This window comes from Myotis daubentonii, chromosome 18, assembly GCF_963259705.1.
Source record: "Myotis daubentonii chromosome 18, mMyoDau2.1, whole genome shotgun sequence".
Taxonomy (NCBI): domain Eukaryota; kingdom Metazoa; phylum Chordata; class Mammalia; order Chiroptera; family Vespertilionidae; genus Myotis; species Myotis daubentonii.
The window spans coordinates 28,604,933-28,627,705 of NC_081857.1; the positions used below are offsets into that span (position 1 = coordinate 28,604,933).

General features: G+C 51.9%; 2 protein-coding genes across 5 annotated transcripts; one reads left to right on the plus strand and one right to left on the minus strand.

The window, feature by feature from the left end:
- Positions 1 to 439: 439 nt before the first annotated feature.
- LAMTOR2 (late endosomal/lysosomal adaptor, MAPK and MTOR activator 2) lies at positions 440 to 3,864 on the minus strand. Its single transcript, XM_059675105.1, has 4 exons — positions 3,689 to 3,864; positions 3,238 to 3,400; positions 847 to 936; positions 440 to 636 (listed from the first exon to the last, which is right to left on the minus strand). Exons 1-4 carry the CDS (start codon positions 3,754 to 3,756, stop codon positions 580 to 582), a joined length of 378 nt encoding a protein of 125 aa, XP_059531088.1. The 5' UTR covers positions 3,757 to 3,864; the 3' UTR covers positions 440 to 579.
- A 977-nt stretch (positions 3,865 to 4,841) lies between these two features.
- Positions 4,842 to 22,757, plus strand: UBQLN4 (ubiquilin 4). 4 transcript variants are annotated; one of them, XM_059675109.1, is made up of 11 exons: positions 4,842 to 5,018; positions 6,484 to 6,635; positions 7,989 to 8,206; positions 8,680 to 8,942; positions 10,040 to 10,198; positions 14,415 to 14,640; positions 15,699 to 15,838; positions 16,324 to 16,407; positions 16,525 to 16,640; positions 16,826 to 17,006; positions 18,391 to 18,525. In XM_059675109.1, exons 1-11 carry the CDS (start codon positions 4,911 to 4,913, stop codon positions 18,472 to 18,474), a joined length of 1,731 nt encoding a protein of 576 aa, XP_059531092.1. In that variant the 5' UTR covers positions 4,842 to 4,910; the 3' UTR covers positions 18,475 to 18,525. The 4 variants fall into 4 exon arrangements, with proteins under 4 accessions (XP_059531092.1, XP_059531093.1, XP_059531094.1 ...); XM_059675110.1 differs by lacking the exon at positions 18,391 to 18,525 and adding an exon at positions 22,621 to 22,757 and having other exon boundaries at positions 4,843 to 5,018; XM_059675111.1 differs by having other exon boundaries at positions 4,843 to 5,018; positions 18,483 to 18,545.
- Positions 22,758 to 22,773: the final 16 nt, after the last annotated feature.

Consider the following 22,773-nt stretch of genomic DNA (forward strand, 5'->3'; position numbering starts at 1 on the left):
GGGCAGAAAAGGCACCCTACCAAAGTCGGGACTGAAGGACACTGAACTCTCAGGCCCCATATTGTTTTTGTCCAACGTGACCCCCACTGTCCCCCTGCTCCTTGGAGCTCACTTCCAATCACTGTTTCTTTCTCATCGATGTCTCTCTCTCTCTCTCTCCCTCTCCCTTCCTCTCTCTCTAAGCCAGCCGTGGGCAAACTACGGCCCGCGGGCCGGATCCAGCCCGTTTGAAATGAATAAAACTAAAAAAAAAAAAAAAAGACCGTACCCTTTTATGTAATGATGTTTACTTTGAATTTATATTAGTTCACACAAACACTCCATCCATGCTTTTGTTCCGGCCCTCCAGTCCAGTTTAAGAACCCATTGTGGCCCTCGAGTCAAAAAGTTTGCCCACCCCTGCTCTAAAGTCAATAAAACCATATTAAAAAAAAAAAAATACACAGGACAGGAGTGAAATTTATTCTTGGAAAAAACAAAGTCCCACCCTCCCCCCACAGTCCAGGAGGGTATCCCAGGGGGCCTTGCCCCTCCAAAGAGTCATTTCTCTCGTCTGGCCCCTACTTCCATCAGTGCCCATTACGATGCTGCTACTTGGGTGAGGGGCTCCTCCAGGTACTGCACCAAGGCCTGGGCCTGCGAGAGGGGGAGGAGAAATCAGTGCCACACATGGCCTGCGTGAGAGGGATCCCAAATCCAGGCAGACTCCCAACGCTGAGAACCCAGCCCCTAGCCCCACGTCACGGACTGGGTGACATGAGGACATTAGGAAGGTGGTGGGGATGGGAGTGGTGATAAAGCACAGAGGCCAGGCCCAGGGTTGGAGCGGGATGGGCACATACACACCTTCGCCTTGAGCATTCCGAAGCCAACAGTCTCCTTGGCATACATACACAGCAGAAGGTTGGCCACTCGGGTGATGGCTACACGGCCCTCCTGGAGGGGTGATATCGTAGGATGTGATATTCTGCTTGGCACCCTCAGCTCCCTCTCTCCTCAAGGACTCCTCTTGAGAGAGACTGTATCCTCCTTCCATGCCCTGGGCACAGCCCTGGACATGGGGCCCTACACTCAGATGCCAGCCTTAGCACAGGACCGAGTGGCCAAGTTACCCTGGGAAACTCGGTCTCTCAGAAACTCAGATTCTCTTTCTGTAACCAGTTGGGGAAGGTGTTAGGACACAGGAAGGAGTTTGGGATCTGCAAAGGGCTATCCAAATGGGTGATGTCGTTACGATGGGTTCACCCCAAGACACTGTAAGAGGCTTGAAAGCAGTCACCCAACGTATTTTCCCTCTTTCCCCATGGTAATGTTTCTCCAACTGTAGGTTTGACCCCAGAGTGAGATCAACTAAGAAGGGTGATCAATATTAAACGAAAAAGGAAGCCTGGCCGGCGTGGTTCAGTGGTGGAGGGTTGACCTTTGAACCAGGAGGTCATGGTTCCATTCCTGGTGAGGGCATAGGCCTCCGTTTTGGGCTTGACCCCCCGTGTGGGGCATGCAGGAGGCATCCAGTCTATGATTCTCTCTCAAAATGGATGTTTCTCTCTCTCTCTTCCTCTTCCTTCCTCTTTGAATTAAATAAAGATATATATTTTAAAAACAAAGAAAAAGGAAAGAAGAGAAATTAAGTGCATTGCATGTAGTAAGGGAAGTACTGTTTCATGCAACTTCTGTTTTTGTGGGCATGCTAGTATGTATGTGTGTACCAGGCTCTGACTTAAAATGTGTTTCTTATGGCTGGGTTGTGGTCAAATGTTTAAAAGCGATTGCCTTGCCCTAACCGGTTTGGCTCAGTGGATAGAGCATCGGCCTGTGGACTCAAGGGTCCCAGGTTCGATTCCGGTCAAGGGCATGTACCTGGGTTGCAGGCACATCCCCAGTGGGAGGTGTGCAGGAGGCAGCTGATCGATGTTTCTCTCTCATCGATGTTTCTAACTCTCTATCCTTCTCCCTTCCTCTCTGCAAAAAATCAATAAAATATATTTTAAAAAAATAAAAGCGACTGCCTTATAGCACCAGCTCCAGGACAGGTACCCAGTAGGAATCATTAGTTGAACTGAAATGCATCCTTGGTTGGGCAGATGGTGAGAAAGAGATAGGCAGCTGAGCTACAGTGCAAATCCTTCACGCTTGGGGCCTTTTCAATTTGGTTCAGCTCACTTCCACTAGGTAACCATTGCGTGCCGGGAATCAGGTGCTGCACCCCTGCTTCTCTGGCCTCATCTCCTAATAACCTCTCCCATTCTCATGCCACTCCACCCACATCAACCTTGTTGATCCTTCACCGGGCACCATTTTGCCTCACGGTTTTTGCACCTGCTGTTCTCTCAGAAATGTTTTCCCCCAGACAGGCACATGGCTTGCCAACTTCCTTCAAATCGATAGCAAAACGTCACCTTTTCAGTGAGATTGTCCCTGGCACATGTCCCCCTCTATCTCACGTCCTTGCTTCATTTTTCCTCCCTTAGCATTTTCAATACCTAACGTACTGCACACTTTTTAAACACGTATTTTACAAAACATATTTATAAACTTATTTTACAAAGCGTACACATTTCACTTATTTTAAGACATGTCAAACTGGGAGCTGCCTTAGGGCTGCAGTTTTTGTCTGTCCTGTTTGCTACCCACCCCCCCCCCCCCCTCCTGAGAACACTGCAGGGACCTAAATAATTTGTTGACGGAACAAAAGGGATTCATAGTTTCTGTTTCCAAGAAGTTCACAACCTAATGGCCACTTCCCCTTTCTGGACGCCAAAACCTTTCTCTGTAAAATGAAGGGATTGGACAAGGGTTCGGAGACTCTCTCGTGGTTCTGTAAGTCAATGAATCTGGGATGCCAACACTTTGTGTGCACCTCCCTCTACAGTTCCTAGCTCCACTCTTATTTGATCTTCACAGCCACCCTGTGAGTTGGTGGTGGTGGTGGTGGTGGTGGTGGGGGATTATTGTTTCCTCCTTAGAGTTTAGGTAAGGAAGGGAGGCTCAAAGAGGTTAAATAACTTATGCAAAGGTCCTCAGATGGCAAGCGGCTGGCTGAGACCACAACTCCAGGTAGATGCTGGACCCTGGGCTCCTTCCTCACCACTTGAGGCATAAGATCCTGCCTATTACAAAAGCTGCTGGCGCTAAATCTTAGCAATCCTCCATAGATCCCAGCCATCCAGCACGGGGTACCGGTCACCCCCTGGGGATCCCCTTTGGGGACAGAGGAAGTGGCTCCTCTCTCCATACCATGCAGTCCATGAGGATGAATTTGAGATTGTCTTCATTAAACGCTTGGTTCCCGTTGCGGTCGTAAGCGGCCCAGATGTTGCTGGCGATGGCTGCGGTGACCCGGGCGTCGGTATCCCCGTAGCCAGAGTAGGCCAGCAGAGATCCCTCGTTATTCAGCAGCCTGGCGAGGGGCAGGGAGGGAGAGCGACGTGCTCAGCATGGGGAGTAAAAGCCTCGGGTTCCCATCACAGCCCCCGCCACGGACGCTTCTAGAAAGCAAGGGTCTGGGCTGAGTGTGTTCTGGAACGCGACCCGAGCACCCAGCATGTCAAGTTCCATTTTCCTGAGGGGCCCTCCTGCCCTAGCTGCTGCCCTTTCCCTTCCCCGACATCCTTCCCCATCCCTCCCTCAGAGAGCCGCGCGCTGCCCCACTCCTGTGCTCGCCACTAGGTCCTCGGTCCACACTCACAAGGTGCTCTGGACACCTCCAGTGTTGGCTTGGCTCAGCACCTGGGTCAGAGCCTTGGGACGCAGCATGCCTGCGATTCCTAAGCAAGGACTTTTGCACCTAGACCCCCCAAATTGCCTCCTGCGGGGCTCCGCCAGCCGCTTCCGGTACTGCCCTGCTCCAAAGCGCTCTGGGAATTGTAGTTCCCCGGCCTGACTTTATAGTTCTGGGTCAACCCCGCCCCGCCGCGGGGGCCACTGGGAATTGTAGTTCCTTGAGGCCTCGCGAGGCACCCTGGGAACTATAGTTCGCCTTTCCGCTGAGACCGAGCGGTTATGGGGGACGCGGGGGGAGAGGGGGAATTTGAGAGCGGGAGTGAAAGGACAGTGGCGGTATTGGAAGAACGTGGAACTCCTTCGGGGAGAGAGAAGTTGTCGTGTTCGCTTAGTAATCCTCGATTCAGTAATTTTTTAAAAAAAATCCCTATATTGGTCAGGCACACCTTTGGTTATTTTCAAAGTAATTTTCTACGTTGTGCACAATTCTGCGAGGTGGGATACGTGCTATTGAGGAAACCAAGGCTCGGGAAGGTCACGCAGGCAAAACCCTGACTCTGGATCCGAACTTCATAGAGTTCATTCGGGCCCCGACCCCGGGGGAAGGAAGGCGGCCCTCCAGAGGAGAGCCGCGGTGGCCGCGCACAGGCGGAGAAGTTCGGCCTCCGGGCGACGGAGGCCCCGGCCTAGGAAGGACCTGGGTTTCCCGCGGGCGACGAGCTTTCGCCGGAACGGAGAGGAGGCCACAGAGACCCCTTTGTCCGCAGCGGGAATGACCTGCCGCGGGGGCAGGGGCAGCTCCGGGGCGGAGGGGACGCGGCTGGGTGCGCGCCCTCTCCGCTGGGCCCCGGTCTCCGGCGGGGAGCCTGCCTCCCGCCCCGCCCGTGAGGGACCCGCCCCGCCCCCGCCCCCGCCTCCGGGGGTCAGCGCCCCGCGAGGCCCAGTCCAGGCGGCGGGACCCCGGACTCAGCCCTGGGCGGGCTCCGCTGCAGCGGTCCTCCCAGTCCGCCCGGGGCGCTGTGGCTGCGGCGGCCCGAAGGGGGTGGCGAGGCCTTGGGGAGGAAAGGGAGGGGAGGGGAGGGGAGGGGAGTGTTGGAGGCGCCCGAGCCGAGCCAGGTCAGCGGGGCGGGCGGGGAGGAGGAGGAGGAGCCGGGCGTGCTGGCGGGCGGCCGGGTGGCGGCGGCGGCATGGCGGAGCCGAGCGGGGCCGAGACGAGGCCCCCCATTCGGGTCACCGTCAAGACCCCCAAGGACAAGGAGGAAATTGTGATCAGCGATCGAGCCTCAGTCAAGGAGGTAGTGGGGGTGGGGTGGGGGTGGGGCGGGGGGAGGGGTCCACGCGGAGGGGGGGTGGCTCTGGACGGTCGGGCGGACGGGAGGGCCCGGGAGAGGAGGCGGGGGCCCCGCGGGCACTCGGAGCGGCGGGAGAGAAGGAGCGGCGGGCGGGCGGGCGGGGGGCGTCCTGCGAGGGCGATCGGGGGAGCGCGGCGCGCGCTGGGGCGGGGAGGCCGGGGCTCGCCTGGCGGCCTGGGCTGGGGGCGTGGTGGAGAGCGGGGTGCGGGCACCTGGCGCCGGGAAGGAAGGGGGAAGCCTTTCGGGGGAGCGTGCGCCCCGGTGCCTGGTCGGGGTTCGAGGCGTCGAGGCTGCGTGGGGGCCGGGCGGGGTGCTGAGCCCCGAGAGCCGGCGGGGGGCGCCCCTGTGCGCCCACGGGAAGGCTCCGCGTGCTCCGCGCCGGGCGGCGGGGGTGGGATTCCCCTCCGCCCCGGTCCTTCTCGCCGTTTCAAATCCTGGCGGTCATGCCTGGGTCTCAGCCCCCCGGGATTCACACCATGTGCAGCGGGTGTGCGGTAAAGTCGTGTTGAACAGGGAACCCTGCCCGTGGCCGCCACCTCCCCGTGGCCGCTCCAGAATCTCACGTGGGCGGGGCTGAGCATAGGCCTGCGGGTGGAAGGAGGGTCGGGAAGCTGCTGGTGCTTAGCAAGTGCACTGTTCAGAGTGTATGATCTGGGTGCTGGTGATAGATTTGGGAGTCTTAACTTCCCAAGCCAGCCTTTAGTATCATCACTGCCCCCCCCCCCCAGCCTTATAAAATGACTACATCCCAGAATTTAAATATTTCCCCCTGCAACGCTGGATTTGAACTCAGCTCCAATCGAGAGGCATGTTCTGGTTAAGAGCCTGGGCTTCGGTGTGAAGACCTGAGTCCGTTCTGCACTGGCCAGTTTCCTATCCACTCTGACCCTCTTTCCTCTCGTCTTTAAAATGGAAATAATAATCAATGTGTATCTCCTAGGACTTGCTCTTAACTCATGAATAGTTAGGTCCCATTACAAAGAACTGGGATCGATGTGTGTCGTTGTTACAAGCGTGCTGGGAAGAAAGAGGGGATAGAAACTTGGGGTCATGAGAAGAGAGGGCTGAGGGACACAGGGCCTGCGTCCGAGGCTGTGGAAGGAGCTGAGACCGGGAGTCCCCCCACCCCACCCCCACCCCGGAACTGGGCAGAGGGACTGAGGAGGGAGGGGCAGGTAGCAGCGAGGGTGTCCTGGGTGGGAGAGTTGAGAGAGGAGCCTCTCTCTGGCCCATCTCCTTGGTTAAGAAGAAAGGAGCTGCTCATTGCGGCTGGAGGGAGGGAGTCATGATTGCAGACGGGACTTCCCACCGCTGGCGGCGGGAGCAGAAGTGTGCTGAGGCAGTTGAAGAGTCCCTGGTGGATGGAGTCCCGGCAACCTTTGCAGTGATCTCTGCCTCTTGATCACAGTTCAAAGAGGAAATCTCGCGGAGGTTTAAGGCTCAGCAGGATCAGCTGGTCCTGATCTTCGCAGGCAAGATCCTCAAGGATGGGGACACACTGAACCAGCATGGAATCAAGGATGGGCTTACCGTCCATCTGGTCATCAAGACCCCGCAGAAGTAAGTTCAGGAGAGGAGCGGGTCCAGCTTGTGACTGGACCACTTTTCCCCGTCTGGTACTCTCTCGCCCACCCATGCCTAGACCGGTGGTTCTCAACCTTCTGGCCCTTTAAATACGGCTCCTCGCCGAAACCGGTTTGGCTCAGTGGATAGAGCATCGGCCTGCGGACTGAAAGGTTCCAGGTTCGATTCCGGTCAAGGGCATGTACCTTGGTTTCGGGCACATCCCCAGTGGGGAGTGTGCAGGAGGCAGCTGATCGATGTTTCTCTCTCAACGATGTTTCTAACTCTCTATCCCTCTCCCTTCCTCTCTGTAAAAAATCAATAAAATAAAAAAAAAATACAGTTCCTCATGTTGTGACCCAACCATAAAATTATTTTCGTTGCTACTTCATAACTGTCATGTTGCTACTGTTATGAATCGTAGTGTAAATATCTGATATGCAGGATGGTCTTAGGCAACCCCTGTGAAAGCGTTGTTCGACCACCAAAGGGGTCGCGACCCACAGGTTGAGAACCGCTGGCCTAGAGCGTCTGTGCCTAGAGGACCTATCCAGTGGCAGAGGCTGGGAGCTGGGCATAGTCCTGAGCACAGAGATGGCGAACCTTTTGAGCTCGGCGTGTCAGCATTTTGAAAAACCCTAACTTAACTCTGGTGCCGTGTCACATATAGAAATATTTTTATATTTGCAACCATAGTAAAACAAAGATGTATATTTTTGATATTTTTTTATATATATTTTATTGATTTTTTTTTTTTTACAGAGAGGAAGGGAGAGAGATAGTTAGAAACATCGATGAGAGAGAAACATCGATCAGCCGCCTCCTGCATGACCCCCATGGGGGATGTGCCCGCAACCCAGGTACATGCCCCCGACCGGAATCGAACCTGGGACCCTTCAGTCCGCAGGCCGACGCTCTATCCACTGAGCCAAACCGGTTTCGGCTGATATTTATTTTATATATTTAAATGCCATTTAACAAAGAAAAATCAACCAAAAAAATGAGTTCGTGTGTCACCTCTGGCACGCGTGTCATAGGTTCGCCATCACTGATCCTCTACCAAGACCAGGAGAGTGACTCTTGAATGGGTTGGGTTGCCAGGCAGGCTTATGGGCTCCCCTGCAGGGGAACGGATCCTGACTTACATCTCCCAGAATGCCCTGGAGACAGATGGTCCTAGCTCCTCCTTCCCTATCTGACTACCCGCTAGCTAGCATCACCCCACCCCAGCTTTAGTGTTGCTTAGGATGCAGCCTGGGTTGGGGCAGTCGCTGCACACCAAATACCGAGACAGTTGTCTTCCCTCTTCTTGGGTTCACGTAAACTAAGATTTTCTTCCTCTGTCCTCAGGGCTCAAGATCCAGCTGCTGCCACTGCTTCTTCCCCCTCTACTCCAGAGCCTGCCTCAGCGCCCTCCACCACGCCTGCTTCACCTGCCACCCCTGCCCAGCCCTCCACCTCTGGCAGTGCCACGTCGGATGCTGGCAGTGGAAGCCGGAGGAGCAGTGGGGGGGGTCCCTCCCCAGGGGCTGGGGAGGGCCCCCCCAATGCTACCACATCCATACTCTGTAAGCCCTTAGGCACTGGGGGTTGGGGGAGAGCGAGAGAAGGGAGAAACATGGTCCCCACTCATGAGCTGATGGGGATAGAGGACCCTGGACATAGGACTTTCCAGTTAAGGGGAGCATGGGCAAAGGTTAGAGTGGGGGGAAATGGGGCTGGGATATGGGGAACCGGGGGTGAAGACATTATAGGTAGGGACAAAAGTGGGTCCAACAGTAGCCAGCGGGGAATATTGATTTACTCATTCAACAGGCCATCAGGGGGTGCCCTCTCTGTGCTCAGGACTATGCCCAGCTCCCAGCCTCTGCCACCAGAGAGGGCTCAGTCTAGCAGGTTCAGGGCTGGGGCTGTGGGAATGCCTGGGAAAGGGAGCTGTGCGAAGCAGAGGGGGCCCACCCTGGAGACCTGAGCTCGGTGGCGCTGACCAGGTGGAGGAAGGGCTCCAGCAGCAGTCTGTGATTCTGCCTCCTCCCCGCAGCTGGCTTTGGGGGCATCCTCGGCCTGGGCAGCCTGGGTCTGGGCTCCGCCAACTTCATGGAGCTGCAGCAACAGATGCAGAGGCAACTGATGTCCAATCCTGAGATGCTGTCGCAGATCATGGAGAACCCCCTGGTCCAGGACATGATGTCTAACCCTGACCTGATGCGCCACATGATCATGGCCAACCCCCAGATGCAGCAGCTGATGGAGCGGAACCCTGAGATCAGCCACATGCTCAACAACCCTGAGCTCATGAGGCAGGTGGGTGTGAGAGAGGTGGGGTGGGGGTGTGCCTGCCCAGCCTTTCTTTCCCCACCTTGTCCTACCTTGATTTGTTCATTCATTTGTTCAGCAGCCGTGTTTTGTACACTCGGGGTCCAGTGATAAAAAGACACAGGCCTAGCTTTTCAGGAACTCCTGGTCTTAAATAAAAATGGGACAAGTGAGCAGACAATGATAATACAGTGTGATCAGTACTATCACACGGATAGTCACAGGGTCCCCCAGGGGCACAGCGTAGGTCTTGACTCTATACTCGGGCTCCAAGGAGGCCTCCTAGAGGAAATGTCACCCAAGCTGAGGTCCAAGGGAGGAAGCATGACCCAGAAGAAGGACCAATGGACAGCAAGTGCAAAGGCCTGGGAGTAAAAGACAGTAAGGTATTCGGGGAGCATTGAGAATGGCCAGGGCCAAAGATCTGGGGATGGGAGTTAAAGGGTGTTGGTAGCATGGCCCCAGCTTGAATGCTTTTCCTCCTCAACATACCATTTACCAGGGGGCAGAGCTGGTGTTGGCCAGACAGACTAACCTGGCCTTGACAGCTGGCTCCACCGCTAACTGGCTGTGTGTCCCCAGGCAGTGAGTCTCTGAGCCTATTTTTTCTTCTGCAAAATAGGGACAGAGATACCTACTTGGGACCATTATTGTGGGGATTAAATGACTTGAATTCTCTAAATTAGTCCAACGCCTGTATGTAGTAGGTGCTCAGGAGATGTTAGTTTTTGTTTCTGCCTCCTCCCCTTCCTCATGTCCATTCTTACTCAATATCCTCGTGCTCCCTGACCCCTGACACCCCTGTGGGCCCCCTGAACCTGGAGGAGGGAAGCTGCTGCTGTAATCACTTCTGTGATCATTGTGTCTCACTGGAAAGAGCCAACTAGAATGTCCACAGGGAAGATGGTTGGAACCAAAATGACAGGAAGGAAGGAAGTCTAGTCAACCCTGTTCTCTACCGCAGTAGGCAGACCCTGGACCCTGGACCCTGGCCCTGATGCAGGCCTTCTCCTCAGGCCCATCCTTGGCAGGCTTGGGGCTCCCTGGTTCTAGGGCCCATTCTGTCTCTCTACCTTCCCCACCAGACAATGGAGCTTGCTCGAAATCCAGCCATGATGCAGGAGATGATGCGGAACCAGGACCGGGCCCTCAGCAACCTGGAGAGCATCCCTGGAGGGTATAACGCCCTCCGCCGCATGTACACTGACATCCAGGAGCCCATGTTCAGTGCTGCCCGGGAACAGGTGGGGCCAGGGGCTGGGGCGTTAGGTGGGTTTTCTGGCCAGAGATTCCCGATCTCCAGACCCAGGAGAGCCTGGGGTGCTGTCTGCTCCTCTTTCTAGTCCCACCCTCCACCCCTGAGGGTGGGCCTTGGCTTGGAAATGGCTCCCATAATGCATAGTCAGGGATGGTCCAACTTGGCGTGGGACTGAGGCACTAGGGCAGAATGTAGCAGAGTTTCCCAGGGAAGTGGGTGAGGCATAGAGCCCAGGGATTTGATGTTGTTCTGAAAAACTTCTGGCACCAGGGGCTCAAAAGTTGTGGGTCAGGCCTGGGGTCAAACAGAAGGGATACAACCTTCTAGAAGTGGTATCATGCTGTTCATATAGTTTTTAACTGTCTCAAGTGTGGTCCCTAGATCACCTGTGGTAGAATCACCTGGGGAGCTTGTTAGTGATGAGATTCCGGGTCCCCACCTTTGTGCTACTAAATGACTCAGTCTCTGGAATCAGCCTCGGGGGGTATGCACTTTCAAACTTAAAAAAAATTTTTTTAAAATTGATTTTAGAGAGGAAGGAAGAGGGAGAGAAAGGTAGAAACATCAATGAAGAGAATCATTGATCAACTGACTCCTGCATGCCCTCTACTGGGGATTGAGCCCACAACCCATAACCTGGGCACATGCCCTCCAGGAACCCAACTGTGACCTGGTTCATAGATTGATGCTCAACCACTGAACCACACTGGCCAGACTGGGAATACGCAATTTTGCACTTTAAAAATGCTTTATGAATTCTTTCCAAATGTACAACAAATATAGATAAAAATAGAGCATTCTGTCGTATCCATGTTGCCCTAAGATGTTGCCATATATAGTTCCAGTGCCTCTTTTGGTTCTTTTTTTTTTTTTAAGTTTTATTTACATCAAATACATTACACATTTACATGTTTCAAAATTCAAAAGTACACAAAGTAAACAAAAGGGCATTTAAAAAGCATGGAAAGGAATACAAGCTCAATAAGTTATGCAAAAGGGATCCTATTTTCTTCTCCAACCACTTCTTTCTTACCCCAAGTTAATGAATGTTGTTAATATTTTGAATATTTTCCTGTACATATTTAATATTTGCAAATAAGACATTACAGATAGAATAGCAGCCTTCTCTATGGTTTTCTTTCCTTCTCTAGAGCTAAGTACCACCCTGAGGTTGGTGTTTGTCATTTTGATTCTTTGATTACCTATATATGTATCCATAAGTAATCTATAGTTTTGTTTTGCATATTTTTCAACCTTCTAGAAGTGGTATCATGTTGTTCATATAATTTTTAACTTGCTCTTTAAACATTTTTTAAAATATATTTTTATTGATTTCAGAGGAAGGGAGAGGGAGAGAGAGATAGAAACATCAGTGATGAGAGAGAATCATTGATTGGTTGCCTCCTGCATGCCCCCTACTGGGGATCAAGCCCGCAACCCAGGCATGTGCCCTTGACCGGAATCGAACTTGGGACCCTTCAGTCCGCAGGCTGACACTCTATCCATTGAGCCAAACCAGCTAGGGTGCTTTTTAAACATTTTTTAAAGGTTTTATTGAAGGATAATCAGTGACAGAAAGGTGCACGGAAGTGTACAGCTTGATGGGTTTCCACAAACTGAACACCCTCCTGCAACCACTGCTCATTTGGGAGGGAGGCTATCACGCGATTTTTTCCTTGTGGAAAGGAAAAGGCACCATGTCCAGAGTGGCCCATGGTGTCCAACAGATTCCTCGTTCCTGCTGCCTCTGTCCTACACCAAGTCTCCACAAAGGGGTGTATGTCTTTTTTTTTTTTTTTTTTGACCAGTTTTTTATTTTTTATTTATTTTTTTTAAATATAGTTTATTGATTTTTTACAGAGAGGAAGGGAGAGAGAGAGTTAGAAACATCGATGAGAGAGAAACATCGATCAGCTGCCACCTGCACATCTCCCACTGGGGATATGCCCGCAACCCAGGTACATGCCCTTGACCGGAATCTAACCTGGGACCCCTCAGTTCGCTGGCCGACGCTCTATCTACTGAGCCAAACCGGTTTCGGCGAGTGTATGTCTTTCTGGCTCTGTTCAGTCCCACTGGTCTGTCTGTCTCTGCAGTGCTACCACATTGTCTTATTTAAGCCTTAGCGTCCTCATTTCCAAAATGGAAGCAATATATTATAGCAGAAGTTCTCAATCATTTTGGTCTCAGGATCCCTTTATACTCTTAAAAATTATTGAGGATCCTCAAAAGCGTTTGTTTTCATGGGTTGGATCTGATATTCACTGTATGTAAAATTAAAACTAAGAAATTTTTTAAATGTTTATTAATTCACTTAAGAATAACAATAAATTCATTACATAACATAAATAGCATATTCTTTTGAAAAAACTTTATTTTCCAAATCAGGAAAGAGTGACCCTGTTTATGTTTTTTGTTGTTGTTTTTTTTTTTTTTTTTTACAACACGGCGTTTTTTGTTGTTGTTGATTCCTGTATTTGCCCTGACCAGGGATCAAACCTGCAACGTTGGCATATTGGGACGACACTCTAACCAACTGTGCTATCTGGCCAGCGTGTTGTTTTGAATTTTTACAGATCTCTTTATGCAGTGGTTCTCAACCTTGGCTGCACATTAGAATCGCCTGGGAATCTGTTTAAAATCCTGATTTCTGGGCCGCATCCTCCGGAAATTCTGTTTCTTTGTTACTCATGTTGTGGCCCCACCCCATAACAAAGAAACAGAATTTCCGGAGGATGCGGCCCAGAAATCAGGATTTTAAAAAGATTCCCAGGCGATTCTAATGTGCAGCCGAGGTTGAGAACCACTGCTTTAATGCCTGGCTACGAAGCAGCTGGATTGTCAGATCTGCCTCTGCATCAGTCCACTGCAGTGTCACATGTTATGTATGTAGTCCTTGGAAAACTCCACTCAGTACTCATGAGAGAATGAAAGTGAAAAATGCAAATAACACCTGAGAATTATAAAAATAGTTTTGAACCTTTCAGGGGTCCTAGGACCACACTTTGAGAACTGACATATTGGAGGGATATTGTAAACATTACAATAAATGGCAGCTGATCTCACTCTAGGGAGTTTAGGAAGAGAGATTCAGTCCTTAGGGTATACCAGGAAGAACAAAACCGGGCTCCAAAGTTGGGTGCTAGTCAAGTCACCAGAACAGGAAATCTGAAACAGGGACAGAGGCTGGAACCTGGTGCACGAACTCTGGCCTGCAAGCCCCATTATCTGAACAGGCATCTGGTGAGGTGAGAGAACCACCGCTCAGAGCAGCCGAGTCCTTGGTCAGCCGTGGTCCCATGACCCACTTTGAATAAACAGAAAAAGTGACTGGATGTGAAACTGCAAACTGCACGGTGGGGAGGGCTGAGGCTGCTCAGAAACCTGCTTAGGTCAGGACGGCCCAGGAACTCAGGACAGAGGCTGAGCCCGGGAAATGGGGCTGGGACTTCCCCAGCAAGCACACCCCTTGGACAGAGGGCGGAGGTTCAGGCAGCACCATAGGATGGTCCAGACCCTGAGATAATCCTGAGTGACTTGGTGGGAGCCTGGTGCTGAGGGGGATGAAACATCTGGTCTGAGGAGGTAGGCTGGGCGTGGGCGGAGGAGATTGGAGGCCTAGAGATGTGCCCACGGTGGTGTGCCTGGGGGGACGGTGGTGTGCCTGGAGGGACGGAGCCCACATGGGGGACCCAGGCAGCGAGGGAGGAGGCTCTGGGGAGCTAGCATTGGGCCAAGGTGGTCGGAAAAGGGGCAGCTGGAGGCAAATCAGCATTGAAGGGAAAGCCAGCACTTACTTATTGAGCACCTCCGAGTGCCAGGAGCAGGGTGTGAAGGTGAGTCCAATGTCTGCCTGAGGAGCTGAGGAAGACGATCTGGCTGCACCCTGGGAGTGTGTGTAGAGTACTGTGGAGCACAGAGGAGGCTAGAGACCGAATATTTAGAGCCACCAGGAGAGTGGGGAAGTTTCCAGTTATCTGAGGGGTTCAGTTATCCAGTCATTAGCATCAGCCAGCTCCGCCTGCAGGATAGGGGTGGAGCTGCCCATTGTGGGGCTAAAAATTGAGCTGAGGATTCCTAAGGTCTCAGATCTCTCTCCCTTTCCTGGGAAGGGGAGGCTACTAGGTGAGAGGAGAGAAGGGGTGTAGCCCTTGTCCCTGCTTTGTTTCAGTCCTTAACCCGAACCCTTTCCCTTCTCCCAGTTTGGCAACAATCCCTTCTCTTCCCTGGCCGGGAACTCCGACAGCTCATCTTCCCAGCCTCTGCGGACTGAGAATCGAGAGCCCCTCCCTAACCCCTGGAGCCCCTCGCCCCCCACCTCCCAGGCCCCCGGGTCCGGTGGGGAGGGCACCGGAGGATCGGGGACCAGCCAGGTGCACCCGACAGTCTCGAACCCCTTTGGGATCAATGCGGCTAGCCTGGGGTCAGGTATGTCCTAGGGTGGAAGGAGCACAGTGGGTCTCCAGGGTACTTCCTCTGGCCCAGGACTGAATGGGGTTCATACTGTTTCAGAATATTGAAGACAGAGGTGAGACTATGGAAGCCACAGAGGGGGCTCTGCAGCCTGAGGCAGTGGCTCCACCCCTCAGAGAGTGAGGGTTGGTTCCAACCAGGCCCTGATTCCATTGGGAGTGACCTAAGTAGTGGCTCACCAATAAGCCAGCCCCACCTTCTAAGCTGTTTCAGCCCAAGTGGTACTGTCCAGCATAAATGGGTCAGACTGGGGATGAGGGTGTGGAGAGGAACCAGGGCAGACCTGGGGACAGGCAGATGCGGGGGGGTGGGGGGGAGTACAGAGCTACCATGTGCAGGTTGTGACTGCACGACCCTGGGGGTGCCCCACTTATCTGGACTCAGGCTGTACTTACGACCCAGAGGATGTCTTTGGTAGATGCCCTGATTTCTCTGTTCCCTGCGGATATCTTTATTGGGAAAGTCCCCTCCCCTCTATCTGCTTCAGTTCCCTTATTTATAAAATAAGGGACTTGAACCTGACTCATGGTTTTAAAAGTCCGCTCCTGAATTCTGGGAAGTCTGGGCCATCTTCAGGATGGGAAAGGACCAAAGGGGAGAGGCTCCAGGCCTCCTGCTCCAGCCCTGACCATGATGGGTTTCTGCATGAGATTTGGTTTGAGGAAAGAGCCTCTGCTGCTAAGACAAGTTTGGAAACCATTGGTCTACGTGATCTTTAGTCAAATCCTTTCCAACTCTGACATTCTCTGAGCTTGTGAGAGGAACAGGGCATGAATCAGACCCAGTTTCCAACTGGCTTGTCTTGTCCTGAGCAGAGTGGATGGGAAAGGGGCCGGGCCCCAGCAGGAGTCAGCAGAGCCTGGACCACGCCCAGGACCTGGGTGCCCATTGTCCCGCTGCCTTTCTGAGTTTTGTAGCCGCTCAGTGTCTGAAGTAAGGTCGGTAGATGTGGCATCTGGTTTCCATCTGGACCCCCTCTCTCCTGTGTGATTTGTTTTTCCTCCTTGCCTTAGGGATGTTCAACAGCCCGGAAATGCAGGCCCTGCTCCAGCAGATATCAGAGAACCCCCAGCTGATGCAGAACGTGATCTCCGCCCCCTACATGCGCAGCATGATGCAGACGCTTGCCCAGAACCCGGACTTTGCCGCTCAGGTATGGAACTGTTCCGGGCGGTGCACTGGGGGCAGTTACTTGTGGTCAAAACACTCAGGAGCCAGACTGCCTGGGTTTGTATCTCAAGCATCAGCACTTCCTCGCTGTGTAAGTTAAGCAAGTAATTTAACCTCCCAGTTTCCTCAGCTGTAAACTGGTAACAATAGTTCCTCTTAGGTTTGTGAGGATTAAATGAGTTGATGCATATAAAGTGCTTTGAACTTGGCATGGCATATCGTAGGCACTGTGTCCTGGGTCATTATCAGACCCAGGGCTGAGCAGCCTGGCTCCTGATGTCATCACTGCCCGGAGTATAGTTCTATTTCCTCTCGCTGTCCCACTTAGGCCTTCAGAATACTTTGAGATCCTTGGAAAAGCTGGCCAGATTTCCTGCAGTGGTAGGGGTGCCGAGGGAGACTGAGGCTGTGGGGGAATTCTGAGGGTGGGTAGGCCCAGGCCTCCCCCTACTCCCTTGACCCTGGCAGATGATGGTGAACGTGCCGCTCTTCGCGGGAAACCCCCAGCTTCAGGAGCAGCTCCGCCTGCAGCTCCCTGTCTTCCTGCAGCAGGTCAGTGAGGGGGTGGAACTGCAGGGACGAGGCAGAGCTCGGCCCTGGACTCAGGGTTTAGGCTGCTTCCTGTCTCCTGCCACCTCCCATTGCCTTTCGCTGCTCATTTCCCACCAGATGCAGAACCCAGAGTCACTCTCCATCCTTACCAATCCCCGCGCCATGCAGGCGCTGCTGCAGATCCAGCAGGGATTGCAGACCTTGCAGACTGAGGCCCCCGGGCTGATACCCAGGTGAGGGTGGGAGGCAGGTGGGCAGCAAGGTTCTGGCGACTTCTCCCCTCACCCCCTCCCTCTGCCGCTCCGAGCAGCCATTGTGTCGGTTTTCCCGTTTCCTCCGATTGCTTTCCTTCCGGACCTCATGTTCCCATCCCTTTCTCAGAGGCCATCTCCCAGCTTTTGGTCTCTCCTGTCTGCAGCCTTGGCTCCTTTGGGATGTCCCGGACCCTCGCACCCTCAGCAAGCAGCGCCGGGCCTGCACCCGAGGCCCCCCCCTCCTCACCAGCCCCACCAGCCACTCCTCCCACAGGGGCTTCCAGTGCCCAGCAGCAGCTCATGCAGCAGATGATCCAGCTTTTGGCAGGAAGTGGAAACTCACAGGTACACGGGCAGCGGGGCGGGTGCTGGAACTGCCACTCCATCCGGTGGTGTCAGGGGTCGCAGTAGAATGGAGAGAGCAGAGCAGGCTTTGGAGGCAGCCAGCCCTGGCTTTACACCCTAGTCTGCCACTTTCCAGCCTTGGGCAAGTTACTGATCTTCCCTTAGTTCAGTTTCCACAGCGGTAAAATGGAGATGAGAACAGTAATAGCACTTACCATGTGCTCCGTACTGTTCTAAGTGCCTCATTTAATTTATTTCTCACAATAGCCTTGTGAGGGAGCTATTATTATAGCTCCTGTGTTACAAAAGGAGAAAACTGAAGCCCAGAGAGATGAAGGGGCTTGCTCAGTCTAAAGCCAGTAAGTAACGGAGCCAAGACTCAAACCGAGGCATGCTGGCTCCAGGATTTACACCGTAACTACTGTGTTTTACCACTTCCACTCATATCATGGGATTCTTTTTTTTTCTTTTTTCTTTTTATTGATTTCAGAGAGGAAGGGAAAGGGAGAGAGAGATAGAAACTTCAATGATGAGAGAGAATCATTGATCGGCTGCCTCCTGCACATCTCCTACTGGGCATGTGCCCTTGACCAGAATCGCAACCGGGGACCTTTCAGTCCTCAGGCTGACGCTCTATCCACTGAGCCACACCGGCTAGGGCCATGGGATTCATTTGATAATTAAAGCAGCCTCCATCTCTGAGACCTGAGAAGAGGATTCTGGGAGGTGAGGTAACTAAAGCCCTGGGGTACTAAGTGAAGGCTAGGGGTTTAAGGGAGTGAGGATGACCTCGGGGAAACCTCTAACCTTTCTCCGGCCTTTGTAACTCATCTGGGGAAAGCCTGTCAGTAGAAATGTAGGTAGGCCCAGCTCTGCAAAAGCTGAACCAGTGCTCGCCAAGGTTGAGCCCCACTTAAGCCCTGTGGGTGGCATGGAGCACTGGACAGGGCTTTTGTGCAGCAGCCAGGTGGCCTGTGATTGCTGGGTTTCTTCCAGCCCAGAGTCTTCTGTTCATGGTCTAGGTAGTGCTTCCTAAACACCCCTTGGGAAAACACGTCCAGGAGGTGTTTATAGGAGTGTCACATAGGAAAAGCCTCCTCTTTTGTAAATAGCTATGTTTGTGGATTGGTTAAAATTAAACAGATTCTTTCTTTCCTGGAGCCATTCTCTGGCCTTTACTGTGACTGTATGTGTGAGGATGACTAGGAGGGGTTTAGAGGTGGTGTTTCGTACACATCTTATCCACCACCGCGCATCTGGCGTTTGGAGTGCCTGTTAACGTCTCCAGACTGTTGATGGGAAGTAGTTAGGCATATAAGCTGACGGAAGCCTGTCTGCGACTTTGAAATTTTAAGAAAGACACCTCCACCTCATTATCACACAGTTGTTTGCAGCTCACCGCCCTGCTCCATTGATTGACTCTGAGGAGGTTCGAGAAGACCTACAGGTTGTCTTCTCTTCGTTATAAACCCCCAGCTTCTGAAGTTGGTCCTGTGTCCGCTTCACAAGGCCTGTCCCCTGTAGGTGCAGACGCCAGAAGTGAGATTCCAGCAGCAGCTAGATCAGCTCAACGCCATGGGCTTCATCAACCGGGAGGCTAACCTGCAGGCCCTGATTGCCACAGGAGGGGACATCAATGCGGCCATCGAGAGGCTGCTGGGCTCTCAGCTCTCCTAAGCCTGTGGCCGTGCCTCCTGCTTCTCCCTTCCCTGGATGCCACCTCTGGTTCCTGTCAGCTCCTTCCCTCTGCCGCTCGTCATCCTCTGTCTTCTTCCTGTCTCTTCAGACACAGGGTGGCTTTGGAGGCGTGGACCCCAACCCTGGAGCTCTGCCTGAGAACTTGGGTTCTACTTCTACTTCTTACAGAATCTTCTCTCCTGCTCCTGCTTGAGCAGAACTATTTGACGGTCTTCACAGTTTTGTTGATTGGCCCACAACCGCCTTTGCAATCTTCACACTTCTCAGTGGCAGCACAGAGTTGAAGGAGGAGCCGACTCTCTGGTTATTGGAACATGGTCTTTCACCTGTACCACTAGGGTTTTGCTGGTCTCATGTTTACTTTTGGTAACTCTCTTCTTTCTTTCCCCATCCCTTCTCACCCCCAGCTAACCAGTGCTAGAACTCTATCCTTGGAAGGAGGGGCAGGTGAAGCAGCTGAGATTTTCCTGCTCGCCCCTGAAGTGCTTTTTAATGGGGTCTGTTGGGACTTCCAGGGGGAGGAAGATGCCTGTTCTTCCTGTCTGAAGGAGGAGATAGGACTGTGTCTGAACAAGGAATTAACCAGCCCTGGACCAGCCCAACAGAGACTGGTGCCCAGGAGAAGGGCCTGAGATTTTTGGAGGAAGGGAATGGGCAAAACAGCCTGAGGAAAAGGCTTGGAAGTTGAATTGACAGTTAGGAAGTGGAAGCACTAATTGCTCTATTAGGCTGGAGAGTCCTGGTTCAGGCGTGGCGGAGGAGACTTGGAGATGCTAATGTAGCCTGAGCTGAAAGGGGCTCAATGAAGCTGAGGGAGATGGCTCACAAGGGGCCATATTAGCTCCATTTCCTCAAACACACGTGCTTATGCACACACACACACACACATTTCCATGAACACAGGACCTGTCTGTGTCCCCAGGTACCAGTGATCTGAGGTGGGTTGGGGTCTGGCTCGGCAGTGGGTGTGTGGTGGTGGGGTGCATATGGGTTCAGTAGAAATGGATTCTTTGCTGATTTCTGGTTCAGAGCTCCCCCCACCAGAGAAATAGGCAGAAGGGCTAGTCTAGGGCAGGAATATGTACAGCCCAGGGAGCTAGGTCCCTTGGGCCTCTGGATGCTGGGTAACCCAAGGGTAGTGTGGATACTCCTTCTACCAGAACTGTGACCAACACCCTTACACCCCTCTCCTGATTGCTTCAGGGGATGGTAGAAGGGTCTTTCCATCTAGAGCCCCTGGCCCTTGCCCTTTGAGCTCTTCACTGTTTCCCTCCAAGCCAGAAAGTTCTTTTTGAGACAGGAAAGGAGAGGCTGGCAATGCTGCCTGTGATCTGGAGTTGGACGTGACTATACTGGAGCACAAAGGAGGCTCATATCACCTCCGCTCTCTGCTACTTAGCCCAGCTGCTTGGCGGGCCCATGGCTGAGAATATGGAGGCATGAGAAACAGGATTTTCTCCCAGTGGGAAAGGGCCCCAAGCACTCCAGAGAGGATGTCTGCGTGGCTCCTCTCCGTCCTTCCCTCAGCTCCCACACTGGCCTTTGTAAATAAATGGCGTGGTCTTTGTTGTGAGTGTGTCTTGGTGTTTGTTTTCGGGGGGCGGGGGGGGGCTAGCTGAAGACAACTTCTTGGTCTTAGAGGGTTTTTATAAAGTGGATCTAGAGGAATTTGAAGTTCGGTTCACTTAACACAAATGTTAAGAAACACTGAAAGTTAAGGGATAACTGGTTGTGGGATATCTATAACCCATGGTTTAGGAATGAGAAAGGTTGCATTCTTCCATTCCCCATCCCCAGACCATAAAATACCAGATTCCTCATCCTACCCCCCACCCCCACCCCCACCCCCATTAGTCAGTCTGGGAGAAGAATGTATACTTTTTTTAAAACATATTTTTATTGGTTTCAGAGAGGAAGGGAGAAGAGGGATAGAAATATCAATGATGAGAATCATTGATCGCCTGCCTCCTGCATGCCCCCTTACTGGGGATCAAGCCCACAACCCGGGTATGTTCCCTTGACCGGAATCGAACCTGGGACCCTTCAGTCCGCAGGCCGATGCTCTATCCATTGAGGCAAACCAGCCAGAGGGAGGAATGTATACTTCTAACTGATCTTTTGGCAAGACTGTTCTCTCCTTACCTCAGGTAAAAAGGTAAAAAAAACACCAAAAAACGCTTGTATCCAGATCTTATGCAGGTGGAGTTTAGTAGTTCTTAGTCTTGATCTAGACTAGACCTGGCTCTACTGCTAATTGTGTAAACTTTTATCTTGTATAGTGAGGTTATGGCCTGGAGTTCTGTGATATATGAATAAATCATGCTGGGAGGTTCCACTTCTGATTATGGTAGTCTGGATATTTTCCAGAGGTCCTCAAACTTTTTAAACAGGGGGCCAGTTCACTGTCCCTCAGACCGTTGGAGGGCCGGACTATAGTTTAAAAAAAAACTATGAACAAATTCCTATGCACACAGCGGCAGCAAAAACACCCGGCGGGCCGGATAAATGTTTTCGGTGGGCCGCATGTGGCCCGCGGGCCGTAGTTTGAGGACCCCTGTTAATTTAGACCAACATTCTCACCAGAAAATTTTTAAATTTTTTTATTGATTTTAGTGAGTGAGAGAAACATTAATTTGTTGTTCCACTTAGTTATGCATTCATTGGTTGCAAGATTGAACTTGCAACCTTGGTGTATCAGGAGGATGGTCTAACCAACTGAGTTACCTGGCCAGGGCCTCACTAGAAATTTTTACAGTCAGATGCAATATATGTTTAAAGAATCTAAAAAGCAATAAAGGGCCAATAAGATGGCTGGGAATCGAGAGAGGAAAAATGGCCTAAAGACTACCTTTGTCCCGGGAGTTTTTGCCACTTGGGGAAAAGTTCCTGAGAGGATTTGAGGGCCTTGAAGGATAGGGAGACAAAAAGGTAGAATCTGGGGAGAGCTAAAGATAGGGATGCTGGTAAAGATCCAGCATTTGAACTAGGACCCCTAGAGGTGGATCAGAAGTAAGCCATTCCTCATATTCGGCAGCCTAGCCTCCCACCATTCTGGGTGGTCAGAAATTCTTAAGCCTCAAATTTAGGAATAAGATGATCCCAGATTGCTATCATATCCAGATGCTTAGTAGGATCAAGCAGAGGAACGTAACATCAACCTAGACCTCAAAACTATTATAATAAGTAATTTTTCAAATATAACATCAACCACAATAAAAATTAAGCAGTTGAAGAGATAAGGCAATGTAAATGAGACCAAATAGAAATGACAGACAATAAACAGACCCATGGCAATTCCACATATTGGAATTATACAAGTGAAAACAAGAAGATAAAAGCCAAGCTTAGAAATTTCAGCAGAGACATGAAACTATAAAAATGGACATAGCATGCCCTAGCTGGTTTGGCTCAGCGGATAGAGCCATCCTGCAGACTGAAGGGTCACGGGTTCGATTTCAGTCAAGGGCATGTACCTTGGCTGGACCCCTACTCAGCGGGGGGGGGGGTGCATGGAGGAGGCAACCAATTAACCAAGGGATGTGTCTCTCCCATCTGTGTTTCTGGATCTTCCCCCCTCCCACTCTCTAAAAATTAACGGGAAAATGTCCTCGGGTAAGGATTAACAAAATAAACAAACATTGACTCTAAAACAAAAATGACAATGTATCGTTTAAAATCTATAGAAAGAAAATTTAAGTATGTGACACAACAGCACAGGAGTCAGACTGGTACATGGAGTTAGCACCTCAAAGGAATTCGAAATAAAGCTCAGGGCTTGGTTACTTACTGGATGTAGGGGGTGACTAAGTGTCCTGTCTAGAATCAGAATTCTAGTAACCCTGAGAGGAATAGCTTTTCTCTAATTCCTGGTTCGACAGTACACTCGCCATTCTAAATATATGATCAAAATCTCTAGGTATGCCAATTCCGCAAAGCAGCTGATCAGGTGCTGGCCACATACGGTAAAGGCAAACCAGCTTGAAAAGCCATTGAAAGGGGCAGAATAATAAAAGCAAGGAGAACGCATAGCCAAGCCTTTCTGAAGTGCCTCGTGTCTCCGAGGTCCGCG

Coding starts and splice junctions, on each gene's coding strand:
- LAMTOR2 (XM_059675105.1), bottom strand. CDS start 3,756: ATGCTGCGTCCCAAGGCTCTGACCCAGGTGCTGAGCCAAGCCAACACT. Junction 3,401..3,688: donor GGAGGTGTCCAGAGCACCTT/GTGAGTGTGGAC, acceptor GCCCCTCGCCAG/GCTGCTGAATAACGAGGGAT. Junction 937..3,237: donor TCATCCTCATGGACTGCATG/GTATGGAGAGAG, acceptor TCACCCCTCCAG/GAGGGCCGTGTAGCCATCAC.
- UBQLN4 (XM_059675108.1), top strand. CDS start 4,911: ATGGCGGAGCCGAGCGGGGCCGAGACGAGGCCCCCCATTCGGGTCACC. Junction 8,943..10,039: donor ACCCTGAGCTCATGAGGCAG/GTGGGTGTGAGA, acceptor CTTCCCCACCAG/ACAATGGAGCTTGCTCGAAA. Junction 10,199..14,414: donor TCAGTGCTGCCCGGGAACAG/GTGGGGCCAGGG, acceptor CCCTTCTCCCAG/TTTGGCAACAATCCCTTCTC.